Below are 20,560 nucleotides of genomic sequence, written 5' to 3' on the forward strand. Positions count from 1 at the left end.
CAATTTTGTAAAACATCCTGGAATTTCTACGAAAATCGATTTTTCTTCCACCCAATTCCCAAATACCCTAATAGGATTTTGCCATATACCTTAGAAAGGCTATCAATCAATGATATTGGCCTGTAATTGCAGTACTGCCTTCTGTCACCTTTTTAAAAAATAGGTACTATTTCTGTGTATTTCCAGCTCATCAGGACATAGTTACATTTATTCATACTGTTAAACATGATCATTAAAAAAGGGACCCAGGCTATTGGTTCTCTCTTAAGCAGGTCTAGTATCAGTTTATCTACTCCTGGGGCCTTGTCCGACTTCTGTGCAAATAAAGCTTTGTGTACGTCTGACTCCATTATAACTATAAGGGCTTCAGATTTGGGAAGAGCTGAGCTCAAAGCTTTGTTATCACACACCTCCATTAAATATAGTTTGCAGAGCTAGTCATACCAGGCATCCATCGTTATGGAGGCCTCTATTTCGTGACTGTTGTTATCTCCTGAGCTCATAATAATAATCATAATGTAGCATTTATATAGCGCTACGAACCCTCAGGCATCTGAGCCCTGTTTATCGTTACCCACAGTGTGTGGTGCTCATATATTTAGCAATTAAACGCTAGAAGCTGGTGTGGCCACTACTGACTGAGGGACTTTCAATTTCTTCTGCTCATTCTCTAGCTGAGCTTCTTCGCCTGATCAAATCCTTAAATGCTTGCCGTTATTTCGTGTTTACCTACATTGATTTTTAATGCCCTTAGGAGATTCCTCTTTGCTAACTGACATTCTTTGCCAAACCAAGTATCCCTTAGTCAGGTCAGTTGCTTGATAGATTTGGCAGGCTTGGTAACATACATTGAAAAAAGAGAATGAAGTCATGGTACAATGTTTCTATAACAATTTTCCCAAGTGGTCCCGAATTGTAAACAGGATTCCAGTATTGGTAGAATTGGCTGGAACATTTCTGGGTCAATTGTCGCATAATCGACACTAGGGGTGTCACGGTATTAGTTTTATGACGGTACCTTCTTGGCAAATGACGGTATATCATGGTTATCGTGGTATAGCAGGTGGAGTTAACTAATCTTAACAAATATTTTCTAAAAGGTCATACATTGTCAGATTTATCATCACAAACAAAACCATGCACCCAGGGTCAGAATTGGGTTTTTCAACATACTTTCCACTGAAATGCCACCCCTTGCCTCCACCAAACACAAACACACGTATTGAGAGGAGGAGGAGGAGGTTGGGGGGAGCCCTGCTGCGACTGGCAACGCAAACTGAATAGCTTTTCTTAAGTGGTCATTTAGGCTTTTAGCTCCCCCACTGGTTACTGGTGAAAATGAACATGTTGCCATCTTGATAACCTGCATGCCACAGATGAATGGAGACTGATGGTAGTATATGCTTGTGCGCATACACACACACAAACATGCACTCTCTCTTTACGTTACAGCCTTTAGTTTACTTGCAGGCCAAAAGGTGTTCAGTAATCACGGACATGTTACCCTTTAGTATGGCAGCAGGGAATACCCAAAGAGATGAGTGAATTTCGCAGTGTGAACCCCAAAGCCGCCAACCCAAAGTAAACCTTTTTCCTTCTTGGCACTGTATTTATTCTTCCTATTGCTAACATATTGATTTTGTGTCAGGCACATGTGGTTTATATAATGGCATTAAAAACTGCTCCAACTGAAACTACTTGGCAGATGGCACATCCAACAGAGCAAGACCAAGACTGTGCAGCACTTGCTTACTGCAGCCTTTCCAAATCAGATTGAAAAGCACACTTAACGGTATAAACAGTATACCGGTATAAACAATGTGACGGTTATTATTGTTCAATTAAGCGGTTCAGGGTATCTTTAACGGTATACCGTTATACCGTTACATCCCTTATCGACACCGGTCCATTTAACTCCTTTCCTAATATTAGATGACACATTATCTGGGTTAGCCATATTTTCTTTAAGGTAGGTATTTAAGTATATGAAAGGGAAATGGTCTTGGTGAGTGAGTGAACTAACTGAGGGAACTATGTCCATGGTGGGTGACACCTGTTAGATTGTACCTGTGGGAACCAGCATGAGGCACCTCTGGGCTGAGCCCCACCAAAGGGGCCTTTGGGTTCCTGGCTTCAGAGTGTATTTCAGTCTGTGTTATGAGTGAAGGGTGGCTGTAGCTAGCCACGTACACAGGGGGGTAGGCTCCAGGGCCTCAGCAAGAGGCCCTTGATAGAAGAAGGCCTGTGCAGCTTATTAAAGGAGCACACACACACATGCAAGACATGTACTCTGCGTGGATAGGCACTAGTGCCGACAGCCTGCATCTTGTATTCACCACAGTGATGCTCTGTGACATTCCCGCATGTGTGCATGCCAGTGTGCAGGCAGGCAGGGAGTGCAACGCTCCTGCGGTGCCATCACAACACTCACCAAAAGCGCGTGAGTAGAGAGGTGTGCTGTACCCAGAGTATGTCTGCATACATGCTAACCCTCCCGATTTAACTGGGAGACTCAATATTGTTTCAGACCTGCCAAGGGTACACATCTAGTGTGACACTCACACATTTGTATTCACTCTATAGCATTCCAGCAAGCCAAGGAAACTGTCACACATAGGAGAAGTGCCAGAGCAGAGGAAGTAGGATACCTGGATGTATCATTCTTGAGCTAACTGCTGCTTATCTGCATTTTTTCATGTATGATGCCCTTCCATAGCACTACTCTCTTCCACTGACTCTGCACCCAGAAAAACAGCTGTTACCTGCTGTCCAGCACATTGGGTTCAGCTTTTGCCATCAGGCTTCTTCAGCACAAGCTCCCCGATATGTCACTCAATATAGCATACAAAACATACGGGGATGCCACTTTAAAGCTCATTACGCACATGGAATTGTCAAACATATACAAGCCAAAAACCTGGCAGCTATGTCACACCTTAGCAATTTAAGCAGTTACTCTCCACCGCTCATGCTTCATAATGCTCACAATTACCTTCCTGGGAGCATGCCCAAGGGAGAGCTTTTCTATTTAATTCAGGTGCCAGGGTCCTCCCTAGAGCCAATTTCTGCAGGCCATAGGACAAATGATTGGTCGAAGGAGGATTACAAGCAGTCAGGCGTCGTCACTTGACAGAGGTTGGGCCCTTATTGGTTGGTCTTTCTTCGCAAATGGCCCTTATTAGCTAAGGTCCAAAGAATGGCTTTGTTCTGCCACTATACAGCAGCTTTTTCCATTTGTGAGCTGATCGAGTGGCACAAGGCAACAGGCCAATGTGCTCATCACCCAACCTCAGAACTGCCAATTGCCAGACATCTAGTATTTGTGTGACACTCAAGCATTTCAATGCACTCTTCCACATTCCAGTATGATAAGGAAAATGCCACACAAACGTGATTTGTCAGAGATGGGGTACAATAATGCCTTGATATAATGACCATGCGCAAGACATCTGCTGTTCATCAGTTTCCTTTCCTTCTCCATGATGTCCTTTCATAATCTGTGGTTGTAGACCCTCTCAAGTGCAATAGATTCCGTAGAACAGGTTACTTGATTCATTTTAATTCTCAATAGAGGCGCTCCCACTCCTGTAAATTTGGTAAAACGTGGGGTTTCACCCTAAGTCTCTAACAGACATGCCAACATTGTGGAGCCCCTCAGAGGAAGATTTCACAACACAAATAGGGACAATGTAATTTTGACATAGGACTGCATTGGTGTTATAATTATTTTAGGTGGGAGACAATAAAAAATAGTACTGTGAATGGGGAAGGGTTGGCATGTATGCCCTAAAGGTAATCCAGGCGTTGACCCCTCATTGACTGTACCTTAGAAAGGCTTAGCTTCACCTCACTGATGAGGCCCAACAAGACTGAAGCATGATGGTAATCTTGTTCAGAGGGGAATTGTCTAGCATTTCGGTGCTGAACTACCCTTGTAGGAGCAATTAGACTGATATGCTAAAGGATACTCGGCCTCTGTGAAGGATGCAGCGCACTAATAAGGGGGCGCCTACACTCCGGCAAAATGTCATAATCCTTATCTGCATCGTGGGGATTCCATACATGCCAACCCTCTCAATTTTTTTGTTTACATTTTTTTACATTTTTTACTTAATCATGCCAAAAGTAATTAAATCCCCAATGCAATCCTGTAGGACTGCTGGCGAAACCCGGCAATGGTGAGATCTCACAAAATATGAAAGCGAGAGGCGCATCCACATTGAAGGGGCTTGAGAGCCACCGAGCAGCAGCAGCTCCTGGCACTTCTCCTGCATGGGGAGTGAGAAACCCATTACAGCTCAAAAGACTAGAACAAAGCACAGAGACTTGGATATTACTATAGAGAAGGCAACTGTACTGCTCTACTATCTTTATTTATGCTGCCTTGGTTACTTACCAATAAATCCAAGTTACAACCTTACTGAGGGTCTGACCAGTTATTATGCAACATAATTGGTTATGAGGAGCGGACGCAGGCACCACGAAGCACCATGCAAGGCGCAACTCGACTCCTGCTGTTTCTACAAACTCCAGGTAGGCCCACAATTCCATGGCCTCAATGGGAACCGTTATTTACATCCTACGTTGACGCGCTGGGAGGCGTGGAATACAGGGCTGCCAGGCGCAGGGCAATGCTCCTAAATGCATTAGGTGTAGAAGGACAAAGAGTGTTTGCCAGTCTCACACCAGAAGCGGTGGCGGGGGAAGATGACGATGTGTTCAAGGTAGCCGTGAGGAGGATTGTTAGACATTTCACCAGCAAAGAAAACACAATATTGCACAGAATCAGATTCTATGGGCGCAAACAAGAGGCATCTGAACCCGTGGATGACTATGACATGAAGCTACGTGAGTTGGCAGCCTTGTGCAACTTCGGGAACAATTCTGAAAGCATGATCTGCAACATGTTGACAGTACACACATACAGCAGGAAAGTGCAGGACAAGTTCATCATGGAAAAAGTACTCCAGCTGGACAAAGCAGTTGAGATCGCGAAAGCTGTTGAAGAAACGACAGGAAGGGAAGGCGCAAAGAGCTTGCAAGTAACTCGGGTTCTACCGAAGTACAGGCCCTAACGTTTAGAGGGGAGAAAGATAAACCATCATAGGAACCCAGAGAAGGAAGATGGGGGGGAAGTAACCCCTCAAATGTCACAGATGCACCAGCAAAAAGCACTTGGCCAACGACAGGAAATGTCCTGCAAGGGACAAACAATGCTTGCTTTGCAAAAGGATTGGGCATTTCGCAATTGCATGCAGGTGGCGCAACAAGAAAGTGAACACCCTACAGGCGGAGGAAGGCAAGGAAGGGGACACTTTGTCCGAAGAGGAAGGAAGACCCACTGTCATAATAGTCAACAGTACGAGGTCCAGGAGAGAAAAAACCCGCTGTACCATTAAAGTGGACAGGATGGAAACGAAAGTCATGGCTGGCTCAGGCTCCAACTTAACAATACTGCCCATACCCACATATAAGGAAATGATGGGCACCGGCAAAGTAGAAATACGCAGTACCAAACACAAACCCACAGTGTTTGGAGGCGCTGCAGTAAGTTTGCTGGGTTACATTAACAGCGTTGTTGAGTTCAAAGGAAGGGAGACCAGGACCAAAGTGTATTTGGCCAGGGAAGGCCCAGCGGTCCTGGGGTGGGACGATCAAACCAGACTAAAGATTAAGTTGTCCACCAGCATGGAGGATCAAGTATTGGTAGTTAATGCAGGAGCAGTGCCGGTGTCAAAAAAGGATTCCCCCAAACTATATTCAGAAGGGCCGGGCAGAATCAAGAAGTATGTGCATAAAATAATGCTCAAATCAATTGCAGTCTTAGTGAAACACAAAGTACGTCCTGTGCATGCGACGGACAGAAACACACTCAAAAGGAAACTGGAAAAAATTGTGAAAGAAGGCACCATTGCAGAAATGGAAGCGTCAGAGTGGCTAGGTCCGGTGGTGCTAATAATAAAACAGAACTCTGACCACTTGAGAGTTTGTATAGACCTCTGCACCCTAAACTTAGAGGTCATGACGGACAGCTATTCCCTACCCAGCATCAACAAACGTATACTGATGATGAAGGATGCCAAATTATTGTCAAAGCTAGATATGAGGGATACCTATCACCACATACACTTGCATAAGGCATCTAGGCCCCTCACTGCGTTCATCACCCCGTTCGGCGCATATCAGTTTACCAAGATGCTGTTCGGCCTATCATCAGTGGCCTCCGCCTTTCAGCGGATTATGGATTCACTGCTACGGGACGTGGGTAACGTCTTGTATTTTCAAGACAACATATTGGTCTATGCCGAAGATAAGCCCACCCAAAACATGATACTAAGAAAGGTCCTCAACAAGCTACAAGAAGCTGGTGTCAAGCTCAGGTACGACAAGTGCGTGTTGAGGGCCACTGAAGTCAAATACCTTGATACAAGACATCCAGTCAAGGGATCAGTCCCAAGCGAAACATGTGCACGTGTTTGTAAAAGGCCCCAAGCCTACAAACAAGGACAAGCTAAGAAAATGTTTGTTGCTAGCTGAGTATTATGCCAAGTACATTCGCAGCTTTATGGAAGTCCCTGCGCCATTGGGAGACCTGCTCAAAAAAGGAGCAGAGTTTATATGGTCCCAGGCACAGAAGGGGGCAGTCGACATCATTAAGGAGAGGATCGTGAAAGCACTGTGCTTACAGCCGTTCAATCCCGATTGGGATACCATCATCACTACTGACGCCAGTGCATACGGATTGGAAGCGGTGCTGACACAGAAGAGAGGAGATACAGAAATCGTTGTGGCGTTTGCATCCAAGGTGTTGTCCAAAGCCGAAAGAAATGACTCCACAGTGGAAAAGGAGATGTTAGCCTGCGCATGGGCAGTGGAGTACTTCAGAACTTACATTTGGGGCATGAAATTCAAACTGGTCACCAACCATAAACCATTGATCCACATGCTATGACCCAGAGGGACAAAAACGTCCATGCTGCGGCTAGCGCGCATTGCAGCAAGGCTTCAGGAGTACACTTTTGACATTGTGCACATTGCAGGGTGGAAGAACGCCCAAGCGGACTGCCTGTCCAGGATACCAAGAAACAGTGAGAAGGCAACCACGTTCTTAGAAGATGAATGTGTAGTAAGGTCCATTCTAGATTTTAGAAGTGCTGAATTCCTGGAAATGAGCGAGGGCCACTGGAACAAGGAAGCCTGCAAAAACCCCACGATGGCGAGACTCAGAGAATGGGCAAGGGAAGGCTGGCCGGAGGAAAGAGCCATCCCAGAAGCGATGAGACCGTACTGGAATATAGCAGGGGAAATATTTCAGGCAGAGATCTGATCATCACGGGCCACCAGGTGATTCGGCCAGTGGGCATGTGAAAAGCCATCCTGTGTAGGGCCCATTCAGGACATTTAGGTAACACCATGACACAACCTCGAGTGAGAGAGGCCTATTGGTGGCCGGCCTTGCATCAGGTCATCCGCATGATGATGGACAGATGTCACAAGTGCTTTAACAGCGACAAGAGATTAAAGATGAGGCAGGCATCACTCATACCCACAGAAGTCCTGGAAGGAGTGTGCATAAAGTGGGACTAGACTTCTACGGCCCCCTGGAAACAATGTCTGCAGAGCACCGGTATGGAATAGCCATGGTAGACTATTCGTCAAAATGGGTGGAAGCCGAATTTGTGTCAAATATCACCACATCAACGTCATAGAAGTACTGACAAATGTGTTCCAGAGACAGGGGCTACGGAAGGACATCGTCACAGACAAGGGAGTCCAACTTGTCTCGCGTCGCGTGAAATGGGAAGTTTCTTGAAAAAGAACAACATAAGGCAAATAAAAGCAGCGCTGTACCACGCCAATGGGCTGGTGTAAAGAGTGAACCGGTTCATCAAGGGAGTGATACAGCTGGCCATGGCGTCTGGAATGGGACCCCTCAAGATGGTCAAAGAAGCCGTAGCAGCCCAAATGGTGTCATCCAAGTGTCAACCGGAGAGCAGCGTCCACGTTGGAACTGTCATGGTTGGCTAGCGTGAGGGCAGATGATGAAGTGAACATGGAGGACATGGTATGGAGGATAAAGAACAGCAAGGCCCAAATGAAGAAATGGTATGATGGGCGCAGAGCGACCCAAATTCACGAAGTCAGGGAAGGGGACTGGATCAAGATCCGCCTACCACTCAAAGATCATGTGACGGGAACCAAATTCAGTCAGCCCATCAAACTGTTGCACAGAGGCACCAACCACATCAGCACCCAAGACGGCTGCACATGGAACATGGAATGAGTGGCACTGTTCGAAGGAAATCAACCAGAGGAGAGAGCGAACGATGAGTTGAGCAGCCGAGAAGATCATGACAGGGAACTGGCCAAGGAGCCGGAGGCACAGAGGACACCTCGCAGGGAAATGACCAACAAAGAATTTCACAGGCCGGTCAGTGAGGGTGAGAAGGTGGATCAGCCAAGGATAGAGCACAGAAGACCAATAAAATATAATGACTATGTTATGAGTTAAAACATTTGTTGTATCACCCAAGGGAGATATGTAGGACTGCTTGCGATACCCGGCAACGCAGAGATCTTGCGCAATCTGAAAGCGATAGGCGCGGAAGGCCGCAACAAGCGGCATTGGAGAGGAAGGGGCTTGAGAGCCACTGAACAGCAGCAGCTCCTGGTGCTCCTCCTGCATGTGGAGTGAGAAACCCATTACAGCCCAAAAGACTAGAACAAAGCCGAGAGACTTGGGCACTACCTACAGAGAATGCAACTGTACTGCTCTACTATCTTTATTTATGCCGCCATGGTTACTTACCAATGAATCTAAGTTACAACCTTACTGAGGGTCAGACCAGTTATTATACAACAAATCCTATGGGAAATTCCTTTCTCCCCGCTTTCTGGTGCGCAATCTCCCTCCCAAGAGCTCGAGAATGTTTGCATGTATGATCTGATATGATATGGCATTTATAATGCACCTAAACAAAATTGTTTCAAGGAGCGACGAGGCAAGGGAAGGGGGAGAGGGAAAGTGCGGGGGTAGGGGAAGGGGTAGTGCAGTACATAGGATAGACAGTACAAAATAAAAATAGAACAACAACAATATATGAAAAGTGCGGCCAGCTTGTGGCAAGTACAGGGATGAGTGCAGACATCAGGTGTCAGGAGCTGGCGGGGACTGTAGGGATACAGAAACAGCCACCAAGTGCAGGATTTGCCTGGGAGGCAATGCAGGTGTGCAGCTGGTGGGGGAGGGGACCTTGGCCCGAAATCAGAGGGTAGCCAGGTGACCAGTGCATTTTCAGTCAGGAGATCAGCAGGGGAGAGGAGGTGAGAAAGCAGAAGCAAAGAGGAAGGTCTTGAGGTGCTTCCGGAACTGGAGATGGTTCTCCATAGGTTTCAGGGAGGCAGGGAAGCCCCAGCCGAAGAAAGAGATCTACCATTAACTTGTTTGAAGAAGCGACTGACCATGAGGGAGTTGGAGGCGGATGAGTGAAGAGCTCGAGAAGGAAGATATTTAGGGCTCCTCCAATGCACATGTACTGTCATGAATAAGCTAGCCACATACATGCCAACATTCAGACACAGCTGGGAGGGAGATTTCCAAAGGGAAATCGGGAGACCAACATTTCCCCATAGGAATACATTGGGGCTACAGCTATTTCAGGCGGGAGACAGTGAAAAATAGCCCGATTTTTCACAGAAAAATCAGGAGTCTCCCGTCTAAATCGGAAGAGTTGGCATGTATGTAGCTACTCTCTGCCACATTCATACATGCCAACACTCCGGCCTGAAATAATTAAAACCCCAATGCAATCCTATGGGGAAATTCCTTTCCTCTGCTTTCGGGAGCAGAATCTCCCTCCTAGGTGGTCGAAAATGTTGGCATAGCTCTTGTGACGTCCCCGTAGTGTGCGGCGCATGCGCGAGCCTCGTTCCCGGGTCGCGCATGCGCAAAGGAATAAACTCCGCCCGTGCGGCAGTTCCCGCCGGGACGCGGACCAGGCAACAACGCATCGTACGTCGTCCTTCCGTGTGTGTCTGGTGTGCGTGTGTGGATGCAGGCGTGATTGCGGATCCTTACCCCGACCATCGGGGGTGAGGATACAACAACTGGCGACGAGGAGGAGTGCCACGATTACGCTCGCCCCGACACACACCGAACGTCGGATCAGCGGTGCTGCGTATCGTGGCACGACACGGACCCGGCGTGAACGCCACGATTGAGCGACAGTAGCGGCCTGCACAGGTGCTTGTGCGCTGTCGCGCTTCTGCCTCACGGCAAATTTTTGGAACCCTGGTCGTTCCCACCCACCTAGGGACGACCCTCAACTGTGACACGAAAAGGAGTGGCCAAGACACGGCGTTGGAGCCCCACACATCAGGTTTGCGGCCTCTGTGACACCTAGAGGTGCCTGTGCGACCTGCAACAATGGCAGACAGCGATGGGGAAGCGGAGACTGCACGTGGCACAACGGGGCCGCAACAAGGGTCTCTATTACCGATGCAGTAGTTTGACGTGTCGGGACCCCCATCCAAACTGGGGCCAAGATGGTTTCTCTGGATTAAAAGGCTCGAAATGTACTTTGCAGCGACTGGTATCACCGATGATGCCGCGAAAAGGGCAACCTTGCTGGATTCGGCAGGGCTGGATGTTATTCGCATTTTTGAGGCGTTCAATCTACAGGTAGTCACATATGCTACGGTCAAGACGGCTTTGGAAAACTATTTCATACCTCAGTCGAATATGGACTATGAGAGATTCCTGTTCTGTGGGGAGAAGCAAAAAGATGAAGGACCTCTTGATCAGTTTTGTGCCAGGTTGAGAATGATGGCCACGGCATGCCGCTGGGACAATGACGAGTCTATGATACGGAACCAGGTAATACAGGGCTGTTGCTCGGGCAAGCTAAGGAGACAAGTATTGCGAGAGCCGGGGTGGACGCTGGCGCAAATACTAGACAGTGGCAGGACGTTTGAACTGGCGGAGGCGAGGGGCGCAAGGATGGACGCAGCCAGGCGCCCAGGCATAGCGGACGAGGCATATGCCATTAGCAGACGGGGGGCCACAAAAGATAAGTGGGACCAGAAGAAGCCAGAAACTCGAAATCCCCCAGGGTCAGAGTCCATATGTCAATACTGCGGTTATGACCTGCCACACTCGGAGGAATGCCCGGCCAAATCAAGATCGTGTGGTCGGTGCGATAAACCAGGGCACTATGCCTGTATGTGCCGTGCTCCAGCCCCCGTATCTGTACAGAGAGGCCCAGCAAGAAGTCGCGGTGGCGGATCCAGAAGACTACGAAGCATTGCGGCTCTCGAACAAGAAATACAAAGGCTGCAGCTAGCGGAGGATGAGGAAGAAGAGGATGAAGAAGTATTCTTCATATCTAATTTAGCATCAGGAACCAGGAAGAAGAGGCAACCCAAATGCATGGTGAACATACAAGGGGTGCCAACACAGGTTCTAATTGACACTGGAGCCTCTGTATGTGTATTGGCCGAAGAGCAGTACCAAAAACTTCCAGGACCTCCGGCGCTAGACAACTCCGCGGCGAAGATATTTACGTTCGGAGGTGACACCCCGATACCCATTAAGGGCGTGTTTGTCACGCCGGTCTCCAAGGGTGACAAAGCAATCAAAGCACGTTTTTTTGTCACGGACATCAGCCTTCATTCTCTAGTCAGCTGCGCCGCATCTGAGGCTCTTGGACTGGTGCATTTCGCACTGGAGGTGCATCAAATAGACGTCGAGTGCCTGCTCGACAAATATGCTGACATTTTCGAAGGCGTAGGGAAACTGAAGGAGCCCCCGATAAGGCTACACATCGACGACACCATCAGACCGACCGCTCTGAAACACAGGCGAATTCCGTTCCATCTCAGGGAAAAAGTAGAAGAAGAGCTGCGGTCGCTTGTTAATATGGATATCATTGAGAGGGTGGAAGGGCCCACACCATGGGTTTCACCGATAGTAGTCGCCCCCAAACCTAAGCAGCCGGGAGCAGTGAGGATCTGCGTGGACATGCGCCTCCCCAATGCGGCGATTAAGAGGGAGAGGCACATTACGCCAACCCTCGACGACATCGTAGGCGAGCTTCAAGGGGCACGTGTATTCTCCAAGCTGGACCTACGAGCAGGATACCACCAGCTGGAGCTCCACCCGGACTCAAGATTCATTACAACTTTCACAACACACGAGGGCCTGTACCAATTCAAACGTTTGAGTTTCGGGATATCTTCGGCGGCTGAAGTGTTCCAGAACACGATTCGAGGAGCACTGGCGGGGCTGACAGGTGTCCTAAACATGAGTGATGACATTTTAGTATTTGCAAACTCAGAAGCAGAGCACCTGAAACGTCTGGAAAGTACTCTAAGGAGATTGAAAGACCTGGGACTCACGTTACATCGCCAAAAGTGCGAGTTCTTCAAGGTTCAAGGACTGGATCAGGTTTTTCGGCTTCATTTTTCAGGCCGCAGGAATATCTCCTGATCCGGATAAAGTCAGAGACATTCGGGAAGTGGCGGCACCACAGTCCCCTACGGAAGTGAGGAGCTTCTTAGGGATGGTGACGTACTGTGGCCGTTTCATAAAAGGACTGGCGTCGATGGCGGAACCTCTGAGGGCGCTGACAAAAAATGAGGTGGCGTGGAAATGGGAGTCACGAGAGCAAGAAGCATTCCAGGCCCTAAAGAACGCTCTGTCCGATGGTGACACCATGGCATATTTTAACCCAGCGGTGGAGTCAGAGGTAGTGGTGGATGCAAGCCCAGTCAGGGTTGGGGCAGTGCTATTACAACCAGATGAGCGTGGAGACATGAGACCGATTGCCTACGCAAGCAAAGCACTATCCAGCACAGAGAGGAGATACTCCCAGATAGAAAGGGAAGCCCTGGCCATCCTATGGGGATGTCGCCATTTTCGCCTGTACATATTGGGCAAACCGGTAGTGGTGGTCACCGACCACAAGCCGCTGTTGCCAATACTCGCGGGCACATCATCAAAACCCCCACCCCGCATTGAGAGATGGATGCTGGCCTTAATGGAGTACGGGTTGAAGTTGGTATACCGACCCGGGACCAACAACCCCGCGGACTATCTATCAAGGCATCCCAACAAAGTCGGTGCAGAAGGTGACGGCAGTGAGATGGAGTGCAACGGCCTACTCTGCCAGATAGTGGAAGGTGCGCTTCCCAAAGCACTATCAAGACTGGCGATCGCCACGGAGTCATGCAAAGACGAGGTCTTCGACATCATCAAGGCTGCGGTGAGAAGCGGAGATTGGAGGGAAGTACTGCGCAATAATTCACGGCACCAGGAAGAGGCCCAGAAAGATCTACAGGCACTCTGGAGAGTGAGAGAGGAGTTGTCGATTTCCGATGATGGACTGCTGCTCAGGGGCCGACAGATCGTCATCCCGCGGAAACTCAGGCTGAGGGTACTGGAGCTGGCGCACATTGGCCACCAGGGGGTCGTGAAAACAAAGGCGAGGTTGAGGCCGAAAGTATGGTTCCCAGGCCTGGAAGAAAGGGTTGAGCGCTATGTGAAGAGATGTCTGGTCTGCCAAGCTGCCACGCCAGGGGACAAAGCACCACCCATCAGCTCGATGGACCGCAGCACAAAGCCGCGGGGTACGGTGCACATGGATTTTGGCGCGACGGGGCGAGGAATGTATTTTCTGGTGGCAGTGGATCAATGGTCGAGGTACCCGGAGGTGGAGGTGGTCGAGTCGACGGCTACCGAATACACCACGGCGGCGTTGGACAGAATGTTCGCAACGCATGGGTTTCCCGACATTGTGTGCTCGGACAACAGACCGCCTTTCACCGGTCGCCAATTTGCCCAGTATCTGAGTGAGAGGGGGATTAAACATCGGAGAGTGTCCCCACTATGGCCGCGGGCAAATGGTGAGGCCGAAAGAATGATGCGTACGCTCAATAAGGTGATGCGAATCTCAGCCAGCAAGGGAGAACCCCTCAAAAGGAGAATTGTGGAGTTCCTTCGAGTGTACCGCACAACCCCTCACCAGTCCACCGGGGTTGCCCCAGCCGAGGCACTCTTCGGGCGCTGCCCGAGAGGGATGATACCGGAAGTGGACAACTGAAGTCCCGGAGTTATAGATGACGATAAAGTCCGAGAGGAAAGAGCAGAACGCAACGAAAAAGAGAGCGAACGGAGGGGTTTGCAAGAGAAGGAGGTACAGGTCGGAGACTCCGTGCTCGTCAAGAATCGACACCCGGAAGGGAAACTGTCCTTGCCATTTGAACCACGACCCTGGAAGGTGACCCATGTGAAAGGCACAATGGTGACTGCAGCCAGTGAAAGCGGCACCGTCACCCGCAATAGATCGTTCTTCAAGAAGGTGGACGTCGCGCCTGAAGCTCGGACATCAGAGGAGTCCTCAATGCGGGCCTCAAGCCCAGAGGTCCAGGAGAGTGAGCCGTCGAGAGATCCGGACCCTACATGTGGCGCTGACTGTCTCGTGCCCACGGTCGTGCCAAGATATCCAGTTCGAGGGGAACGGAGACTTCCGGACCACTTCAGAGACTATGTTATGGACTCGGGTGATTGATCGAGGAAGGCCTGAAGCCTACATTGGTTATGCAATGTTTTTGTATTACTGTTACGTTTTGATCACGTCAGTACAATTATGTTCGTACTACATTACTGTTTGGTGTTACAAAAAAAAGAAGGGATGTGACGTCCCCGTAGTGTGCGGCGCATGCGCGAGCCTCGTTCCCGGGTCGCGCATGCGCAAAGGAATAAACGGCGCCCGTGCGGCAGTTCCCGCCGGGACGCGGACCAGGCAACAACGCGTCCCGCGTCGTCCTTCCGTGTGTGTCCGGTGTGCGTGTGTGGATGCAGGCGTGATTGCGGATCCTTACCCCGACCATCGGGGGTGAGGATACAACAGCTCTCAACCATTTGTGTCGCAAAGGTGGGTGAAAACACCCGATTTTATTTTTGGCGGGTGAGAGGCCCATTGAAAGGAATGGGCGTGCTGGAGGCATGGCGGGTGAGTCAGCTGTTTACAAGGCTGGTGACACCCGCCAAAAGCGTGTGAGTTGATAGCTATGTGTTGGCATGCATGCACATTCTGTTCGGCTTCTAGCATCAGAGTGCTAATTTGCAAGCCCTTTTAAGCATACATGCCAACATTCAAATGCACCGGGGAGGGAGATTTCCACAGGGAAATCGGGAGATGCATATTTCCCATAGGAATGCATTGGGGCTACAGTTATTTTAGGCGGGAGACCGTGAAAAATAGCAATATTTTTCACCTAAAAATCGGGAGTCTCCCGCCTAAATCGGGAGGGTCGGCATGTATGTTTAAGTGTCACTCAAAATGTCACATAAAAATATGTAAATGCCCCACATAAGTACATTGTGAAAATGTAAATGTCACAAAGGCACAAACTTGGAAGCTCTGTAAAAAAAAGTAGCTATTTGTTACTTTCTCCCTCGTAAAGAAATTCTAACCCCAGTGTAATAAAACCGTACTAGAGGTGTTTTTTTTTATTTTTTATTCCAAAGTCTAAAAAGACTTCAGACTAAAAGTAACACTTCAAATATTTGTAACTCACAAGAAATTAATCATAACGTGAACAACGATCCTTGCTTTTATCTACAATTATAGCTACTGAGAAAAGAACTATTCAAATGCAACGGTTGAATTATAAAAGTAATGTGTCCATTATGGTGGCGACCAGTGTGTGCACATTCTGTGACGCAGTTAGCCCTGTAGCACTATATCGGGCTTGGAAGGCATATTTCTTCTATGTCCATGACAGGTGGGCTGGCTGTATTTCTTCTATGTCCATGACAGGCGGGCTGGCAGTATTTCTTCCATGTCTCTGACTGGCGGGCTGGCTGTATTTCTTCTATGTCTATGACAGCAGGCCATACCTGTTCGTGTGTGACCTGCGAAAGCGAGATATTGAGCTGCTTTCGGGGTCCCAGTGCGAGCGCGTTTAGTTGCTTCAGGGGTGCCCCCTTCACGCTACAGGCCTCTGCAGCCCGCTGGGAGGGTCGTGTCACCATGAGCCTTGACAGCTTGTTTCAGCAGATCCTGTACACGGAGCAGCAGGCCCAGGAGAAGAGGCGCCTGATGCACGAAGGTAAAGCCCACAAGCCTCCAGCGCTAACATTATGCCATACTGAGCGCCCAGGGTGTCGGGCATTACTGTTAGAGCACAGTCGAAATGTTAGCAGTACACACTGTAAAGAAAATAGCGTTTTGTAAATTAATCTTGGTGTCTAAAAAAATCACCGGCCTGAAAGGAAAAACAATTGGCTTTCCCAACTTTCCACTTTATCGAAATTTGGGTCGTTAATCTATATTTGAGGTATATATGTTAAGGATGTATTTCCATTTTGATTGCAAAATGGAGTGTTGTACATCCATTTTAAAAAACGTTAGGGTCACACCTATAAATATCGCTGATTTTGTGTCGTCTATAACCCTTTGGCAGTATTGGTTATTAATTAGTATCTAGCCCCAAGAGAGTTGGAGAAAATACTTTTTTTTTTCTTTTTGCAAGATCTGTGGTCTATGTTGGTATTAGGAAGGCAGCACTGCTGGCCAAAGTCTTTCAGCATTCTTTATGTTGATGTCATTTATCCTGCATGGCACTTATTTATTTTTATAGGGAAAGGTGAACACATCTGGCGGTTCATGATATCAAAGAAAGACTATGTGTCTGGGAACTTCCGGAGAGAAAGCACCATAAATAACTTATGGGGGTGGCGCACAAGGATAGGTGTATGGAAGGCTTTGGGTGGTGTGGGGGCAAGGGCCTTTTTTTTTTGTGGCAGCTTTGCTTAAAGACTGTTGGGTTTGCCCTACCTCGTATCCCTGACACGCAGGGTCCTAGAGTATGATGTGAATAGCCCTACAGAAGGGGTGTATCAGCCAATTTTACTTAGTAAAAATAAGCAACTACTCCCAAAAAACAAAAATGCTCCTAAGAAATAATAGGATTAGACACATAGCACCCCGTCTCCCTGCTTTTGCTCATACAGCTCCATGGATAGGTTTGGTTCTGTAGCCCATGTAGTGCCAGAGGAATAAACTAGTATTATTACTATGGATCTGGAGAGTGAAAATGGCTCTTAGTTGTATGAATAACTAGGTGCAAAGAAATGTTTATTAAAAAACCATTTCTGTTCTACAGTTGAACATATGTTTACTCCCTTATAAAATACTGCCATTGAGAATGGGGCTTACTATTTTACTCTCAAAAAAATCATTTTACTTCCTACTTTAAAAATTAAGGAGTGATGTACTCCCATTTTAAAATCTCATCCAAGCACTGAATGTGAATATATCTTTGCCTCAGTCGTGGTCTGGGTTTGAGGCCTTTCGCATTGCCTGGTAGTTAGTGTCTGCGAACATGTGTTCAGAAAAGAGAGAAAATACCCACCTTCCCACTCCATAGCTATTGTTTGACCAACATGTTTTCTCTTGCTGCCAATAATACCACTACAGTAATACAAAATAATAGGACTGGTAGGGCTAGTCAAACATGTCATAGGACAACTGAAAGCCTCTATATTTGAATTTTATTACTAGCTGTGCATTTGCCATGCTCTACCTCCAGTTTATAACTGGCTTGTGAACTACATGCTAAGGTCTCCCAGCTCCTCCCAAGCCCACCAGAATGATTTGGCTGATCTTGTCTTTCGTTGTGTCGCATGGAAGCACATTTGGTTATACTTCAAGGTTATTGCTGGTAAATTCGAGTGTAAATATTTCTCACTAACCAGAGTGAGGGACCAATCATTGTTTTTTTTTCCAGTCGTTCCCAATGAGAAATGTTTTAAAATAATGGGGTATATTGCTACATTTTATAGTACACTTTTTGTACAAAATGGTGTAAAATGTCACACAATTTGGAATCAGTTCTGTAGGGTAACCAGCAAAAAATTCCAGTCGATGCCAGGCCCCCTAAGAGTACACCGAGGCATTTTCCAACAGATGTTTGATTCCTTTGCCCCATCTAAAACACTTCATGATGCCTGTGCCCAAAATACATGCCAGCTTTCTACCAGTGTAGGAAGACCCTTTCATGCTGATTGTGCCAGTATACAAGCATGCTCATAGTGGCTGTTCCCAAAAATGGCAGTATTGCCAATGTTGGAAGTAATTATCATATTGCCTGTGCCAGTACAAGCCAGCATTATCATTGTAAGGGCAAGTTCATCTTGCTCTACCCAAAAGTGCGGCATTGGGATTGTAAGACGAGATTGCCCTGTGGGTTTTGCTAATATATACCAATAGGGCCCCTGTTAGAACACACCAATATTAACACTGCTTAATACAATGTTTGCCACTGTAGGAACAGACTTCTCTTGCTGTGCCCAATATTGCCAGTATTTCCAATGTGAGAAGCCATTTTCATGCTGGCTGTGCCAGTATATGGTATTGAAATTTGTAGAGCATGAAGCTCACCTCACAACGCATTTTGCTGCTAGAGTTTTAAACTGATGGCGAAATATTGCAAGTTGAAAAGGCAGTATGTTCCATACGCATGCTGCCAGTACTTTAAATGCTCTTCCAATCCAAATAGCCAGTCAAAATTGTGGATTTAAATCCTGATAACTTTGATTACTGTTTTATGGAGTTGGGAGTATTGTGGCTAGATTGAAAACATCTGCGTGTAGGAAATGACCAAGACATGACATTCCTCAAGCTGTCTGTATCCTTGTCTAAAAGCTTTCCAAGAGGAAACACAGCAGGTGATATCAGGTCTGAGGAAATACTGAGGAAATCCATCAAGACGGCTACCAAGAATCAACACGATTCTGCTGGATCTAGAGTCTTTTTTTTTGGGCCATATTAGCCCTTTTTCATTCTTTGATACGATATTGTCTAGATATTAGTGGTTCTACAGCAATCACAGGCAAGGAAAAAAGATGCATTAACCATGTGATGAGGACGATTAGAGTTGCTGGGACAGATGGCCTTCCAGAACTAATGGTGGGCAGTAAGAAAAACAATACTCTGGACCAAAGAAAAAAAACAGGCATGCAAAGAATTCGAGGAAGCAGTTAAGTTCAAGAACGTTAGGTCCTTTTGGTAATTTAATTATCTGGGGGCTGAAACAATCACAGCTAAAACATGGGAGGCTCACTTCGTACAGTCTATAGTAGATCTAAGCTGCAAGGCAATGATGCAAATTCTCAAGGCAGTTGCAAGGGCAACTGACTCGTGGTGTGCTCAGTGGTAAAATTTATGAAATCTGGGAAAACCCCTGTTCCCATTTTGTATGCCAGGCAATCTGTACAAATCTGATGTGTTGATTTCGGCCCCTTGTGTTTCTACGTTTTTCAACTCTATTTTGGAAATTGGGATTATCCCCTCTTTTCTGTGCTATGGCAGAAATATCCAATTTCAGAAATATCCAATTTATCAATAAAAGGGGATAGCTGCGCACCTGGGTATTATCGGTTGATTCTGCTCTGAACTCCATGTGTTGGATCTTTGGGAAAGTAATATTTGCAAAGGTGAGCTAGGTGGGTGAGGCCACCATTCTTTCTGTTGCTCTGGGAGGTTTTAGGAAAAAGCCGGAATGTTGGAACATGTACTGCAGCTATTGCTTATTAGGGCTAAATGTGAGTTGCACAAAGGTACAGCTGTATATTGGTATTGTGGATTTGAGGGCCACTTTTGACTTGATAAACAGAGATCTTATAGAATGTATTGGCGTCTGAGGGCATGAATCATGAACTCGTAGCAGTAATTCGGGCCCTACATGTTAATACCAGGGGCTAAGGTCAGTGTTCACTGACTGGGAGAGTGGTCTTGGCACCTTTTGGAAAGGGGGATGACATGGGTGTGCGTTAGCCCAAACGCCTTCAGTCTTATTATTAATGACTTGGATATTTGCTTCCAGTGGTCTGAATCTGCCCCACCCACTCCCCCTAGAATGTGCACAGTGAAGATCCCTGTTGTACTATTTGCAGATGATGCAGCTGTTCTCACAGACAAAGGTGGGGCTGATTAAGCTGATACGAAGCCTTGAGGTTTACTGTGAGATGAAGTAAATGTCAAAAAAAGCAATGGTTTGGGGGCACTAGCCTCACCTTGATGTTGGCCAGCAGTATTATAAAGTTTGATTACCTAGGGATCCGTCTCTCGTTGTTGGGCAGTTGGAAGCAACAGCTTAAAAACAGTGAAATTGGAGGGGTGTATTCAAACTCAAGCTTTTGTTAAACGTACAATTAACCTTACTGCATTGTATGTCAAGTAGATTGTGAATTTCATGTTGACTTTAGATTTAATACCCCTTTTTCTTTCTCCCCTTTTCAACAGTTTAGTTTTTTTCGTGTATCCATCAACACCAATCATTTCTGGTATGTAAGAACCGAAATACACAAATGAAATGCACGGAGGAGATCATTAATACAGAGGATGATTCTCCCGATCTGGAACCTCTCCCGATCCAGAACCAGATAGACTTGAAGACGTTTCCACTTGGTGTTGCGGCCATCGTTGTCAACTTTGGAAGAAAGTACATGTTGCAAAGAAAACTCTATGTACCGGGCTTATCTATCTGAAGATTA

General features: G+C 47.2%; 1 protein-coding gene across 1 annotated transcript in view; it reads left to right on the top strand.

Moving 5' to 3' along the window:
• The first annotated feature begins 15,797 nt into the window (after positions 1-15,797).
• CCDC172 (coiled-coil domain containing 172) overlaps positions 15,798-20,560 on the top strand; it is a 1,280,439-nt gene continuing 1,275,676 nt past the window's right edge. Inside the window, exon 1 of the mRNA XM_069612213.1 lies at positions 15,798-16,113. Within this exon, the coding sequence (XP_069468314.1) occupies positions 15,879-16,113 (235 nt within the window). The 5' untranslated portion in view covers positions 15,798-15,878. The remainder of the gene's footprint in view (positions 16,114-20,560) is intronic.

The sequence above is a fragment of the Ambystoma mexicanum genome, chromosome 8 (genome assembly GCF_040938575.1).
Source record: "Ambystoma mexicanum isolate Mex_15411 chromosome 8, UKY_AmexF1_1, whole genome shotgun sequence".
NCBI lineage: Eukaryota > Metazoa > Chordata > Amphibia > Caudata > Ambystomatidae > Ambystoma > Ambystoma mexicanum.